The sequence below is a fragment of the Pinus tabuliformis genome, chromosome 4_1 (genome assembly GCF_031772625.1).
Source record: "Pinus tabuliformis cultivar Carrire ecotype Pingquan chromosome 4_1, CPIR1, whole genome shotgun sequence".
NCBI classification, from domain to species: Eukaryota; Viridiplantae; Streptophyta; class Pinopsida; order Pinales; family Pinaceae; genus Pinus; species Pinus tabuliformis.
Window position 1 is genome coordinate 557,563,432 of NC_142303.1, and position 4,036 is coordinate 557,567,467.

The window sequence follows — 4,036 nt, forward strand, 5'->3', positions numbered from 1 at the left end:
AACTTATCACTTTACACTATCTGCAGCAATTGACTCAGCCTAATGATCAGTAACTCATTCGAGTTGCCGATCGGATGTTGCCAGAGAGGAAGGTACTTTCATGTTATGGTCAGACTTATTACACAAATCTAATGAGTTCCAGCATGATAATAAAAAATTTATAATCCTTGGTAGGCACTCCATAAGCAATGAGACAAGCATAGGCCAATGATGAACCGTTGAAAACTTTTTATATAAAACAAAGTAAAAAGAAGGAATGACCAGCTTTTCAAGCAAATTGGAATAAGTAGAATAGTTTACTCTAAACCTTACTCAAAATCATACTAGACAAGTAATAGATTACATGGAATTAACAGACTAACAGTATTTCCTGTTTTAGCTACACATATATACAATGAAATGGAATGCTGAACTTTGACTGTTACCACCACTGTTACACAGATATTTACAATACATTAAAATATTGAACTTTCACTGTTGCCAACATTGCTGCTGGTGGCAGTACTTGTACCAGCCCCACTGATCAAATTTGAGCTGCTCAGCAATCCCTGAAATGATATTTGACTAAAATTTGACCTTTGAGTATCAAGAAAAGTATCTCGAATGCTTTCCAAAGCTCCCACAATCTCCATCATATTCGGCCGTTTTTGAGGAGATTGTTGTGTGCATGACAAACCCACCCTTATGAGTTGACCGAGACACATCAGAGTCTTATCTTCTTCAGTTTTAGTTGTGGCACTATTATTCAACAGACTGCTATCTACCACTTCTTCCAGTTGATTTGGAAAACCACTACTGGTCCATGTTTTCAAGTCCATTCCTTCCATAAACAAGTTATGGGTTGGTTTTTTCTTTGTGAGCATCTCTAATAGCACTATTCCATAGCTGTAAACATCACCTTTTGTTGTGACTTGTCCTCCTAGCCCATATTCTGCATTTTCACAATTTCAATTAACTTGTATTATTCACAATTTTAAACAAAATAGAAAACTAAAAGAAAAGGTTTAATACGCTATCCACTTTGAATTATACCTGGGGGAATGTAGCCTATGGATCCTTTGAGAGCATGTGTAGAAATGGAAGCTGATTCCTCAGAATTTGCAAAACACATAGTAGCAATTCCAAAGTCTATTAAATATGCTGTGAGATCTTCTCCAAGAAGCACATTGCTGGGTTTTAAATCACAGTGAATCACTTGCATGAAACAATGATGATGGAGATAAGCCACACCATTTGCAATGTCTATTGCTATATTCAACCTTTGAATCAAAGTCAAATCACTCGAATCTTTTTCATCATTGGGATATAACCAATTTTCTAAGCTTCCGCTTGCCATGAATGGAAAAATCAAAGCTTTGAAGTCCAAATCTGAATAGCAGGTTATGATTTTAATCAAATTCCTGTGTCGGACTCTGCTCAAAACATTGCACTCTTTGTCAAAACTCTTTTTTGCTCCTTCATTTTCCAAATTAAGAACCTTGACTGCAATAATTGTGCCATCATTCAAAACACCTTTATAAACTTTCCCAAAACTACCCACTCCTAACAAGTTGGAGTCACTAAATTCATCAGTTGCAGTAACAAGTTCCCTGTATGAAATTCTTTGGTGCCCCACATTCAAAGACCACACACCCTGCCCCACATTCAAGGACCATGCACCCAATAGTCTCCCATGATTTAGTCTCCACAAAATACGCAGAAACAAACAGCATAGAACAATAGCGATAACTGCTCCAACACCTATCATTACTCTTTTGAAATGAAAGAGACTTTTATGTTCATTAGCAGAACAGGTTGACAAACCTACCCAACTTCCACACAAACCAACATTTCCCATAAATGCAGTGGCATCAAGCCTTTTGAAAATTCCACCTTTAGGGACTTCGCCTGATAACTTATTGAAAGAAAAATTTAAGTAAGAGAGAGCTTTGAGTTTCTCCAAAGACATAGGTATTTCACCTGACAAATTATTGGAAGAGAAATTTATGGAATGAAGATTTTGAAGCTCACTGAGGAAAGCTGGAATAAAACCTTCAAGTGCATTGCAAGAAAGATCTACATCTTGAACCATACTCATTTTGCTTAGTCCCAAAGGTATTGTGCCTTCTAATAAATTGTTTGAAATCTTGAAACCCATAGCCAAATTTACAAGACCTCCCATCTCCAGAGGTATGGTCCCCCTGAGCCTGTTATATGATAGGTCTAAAAGTAGCAACTTCACACATTTCCCTAAAGTTGCAGGTATAGTACCTGATAACTGGTTATTTTTGAGATTCAGACATTCTAGCTGCTGGAGGTAGCCAACGGATTCGGGATTCTTCCAGTGAGAGTGTTTCCCCCAGCAGATAGGAGCCCAAGGGATTTGAGTTCGCCGATTTCCATCGGAATGTTTCCTTTTAGATTGTTGGAACCCAGATATAACCTCTCCAACCTTTGAAGCCTATTAAGTGAAGAAGGAATTGCTCCGGTAAAATGATTCTCCGCCAAGTCAAGGTACGTTAAACTAGTTAGATTTCCAATCTGTGTAGGTATTTCGCCTGTTAAATGATTGTAACCCAAGTATAGCATACTAATGGTTTTAGAGAGCTGGCCAATAGAAGAAGAAAAATGTCCAGTGAGATTATTAGAGTATAAATCGAGTTCTCGTAGGGAGGAACAGTTGGTTAGAGCAGCAAGAAAGGGCAAGCTCGTGGTGCTGCCACTAATCAGTTGATTATACCCCAAGTGAAGCCGCCGGAGTTGCGTCAACTTGCCCAGCCCCATGGGCACTACCCCGCTGAGCTGGTTTTTCCCGAATACGATGACTTGAAGCTTCGTACAATTGAACAAGGTAGGGGGAATGCTTCCACTCAAATGATTACCGTGCAGATATAATTCCATCAATTGGGTGTGCCTTGTACACAATTCCGATGGAATGTGTCCAGTCAAATGGTTGTCACTTAAAGCCAAAATTTGGAGATTTGTGCAATTTGAAAAGGAAGAAGGGATTTGCCCTGTAAGACTGTTATTCCAAACAATGAATTTGGAGAGGAGACTTAGCATACCCAAATCGGAAGGAAGGAGGCCATGAAGGTTGTTATTTGCAAAACTTACAAAGACCAAAGAAGACATGTTTCCCAAGCAGGCGGGAATTGTACCTGACAAATGGTTGTGTCCTAAGTCATAGTTTTGTAATTTGGAGAGAACACACAGTTCTGAGGGAATGTTTCCTCTTAGATTATTTTTGGTAAAATTCAAGGTCGTTAAACTACGACATCCACCCAGGGTGGGTGGAATGGAACCTTGGAATTGATTCATATTGAGGAAAAGGTCATGTAAACGAAAGAGGTTTCCCAATTGATAGGGTATGGGGCCATGAAAGCTGTTATTGCTAAGGTCGAGTCTTACGAGAAACGAGAGATTGCCAAGAAGAGGAGAGATTGTACCCTCTAGTCCCATGCCCGAAACATTTAGGGACACCACTCTGTGCCCACTGCATGTGATACTTGTCCACTCGCAGACTGAAACATTTGGTTTCCAGTTAGTGGGTAAGGATTGGGAAGGATCATACGTCGTCATTGCAGACACGAATCCAAGCACAGCCTCCTGGTCGGAAGTGTTGCTTAGATGAGCATGGGAAAGATTAGATAATCTAACTGTGGCCAATCCAAAGGGAATGGCAACGAGAAACAAATAAACAAGTAAAAGAAGCATTTTCATACTGCAAACGGAGAGAGAAGGAATGTACCAGATCTCCATCACCTCAGCAAGAGAATAGGCTTTACAAGCATAACAAAGGGTCAGAAAACTATTTTGGTGGGAGTTTGTTGGCATGTATATATATCGACTTGAACTCCAGTGTGAGGCAATATCGAGCGTCCTATTCAACAGCTGCTGTACCACAAATGCCAACACACAATTCAGTACGACCTGCTTACCGAGAAAGGATTCAGAGTTCATAAAGGAGATTCCGTCACCTTTGAAGTACTTCGATGACATCAACCGAAAGCGGTCCATAGCCCGCAAGTAGTGATTACGATGTCAATTTGAAAACTCT

General features: G+C 39.7%; 1 protein-coding gene across 1 annotated transcript; it reads right to left on the reverse strand.

The window, feature by feature from the left end:
- Nucleotides 1-223: 223 nt before the first annotated feature.
- LOC149177066 (putative LRR receptor-like serine/threonine-protein kinase At3g47570) lies at nt 224-3,735 on the reverse strand. The gene is made up of 2 exons (XM_089423273.1): nt 1,033-3,735; nt 224-931 (listed from the first exon to the last, which is right to left on the reverse strand). The coding sequence occupies exons 1-2, from the start codon at nt 2,159-2,161 to the stop codon at nt 456-458; spliced, it is 1,605 nt and encodes a 534-aa protein (XP_089279399.1). The 5' UTR covers nt 2,162-3,735; the 3' UTR covers nt 224-455.
- Between the last annotated feature and the right edge of the window lie 301 nt (nt 3,736-4,036).

Bases quoted from the DNA above. Each gene is read 5' to 3' on its own strand.
- LOC149177066 (XM_089423273.1), bottom strand. From the start codon at position 2,161: ATGGGAGGTCTTGTAAATTTGGCTATGGGTTTCAAGATTTCAAACAAT. The intron at 932-1,032 runs GTATAATTCAAA...GTGAAAATGCAG, and splicing joins CATAGGCTACATTCCCCCAG to AATATGGGCTAGGAGGACAA.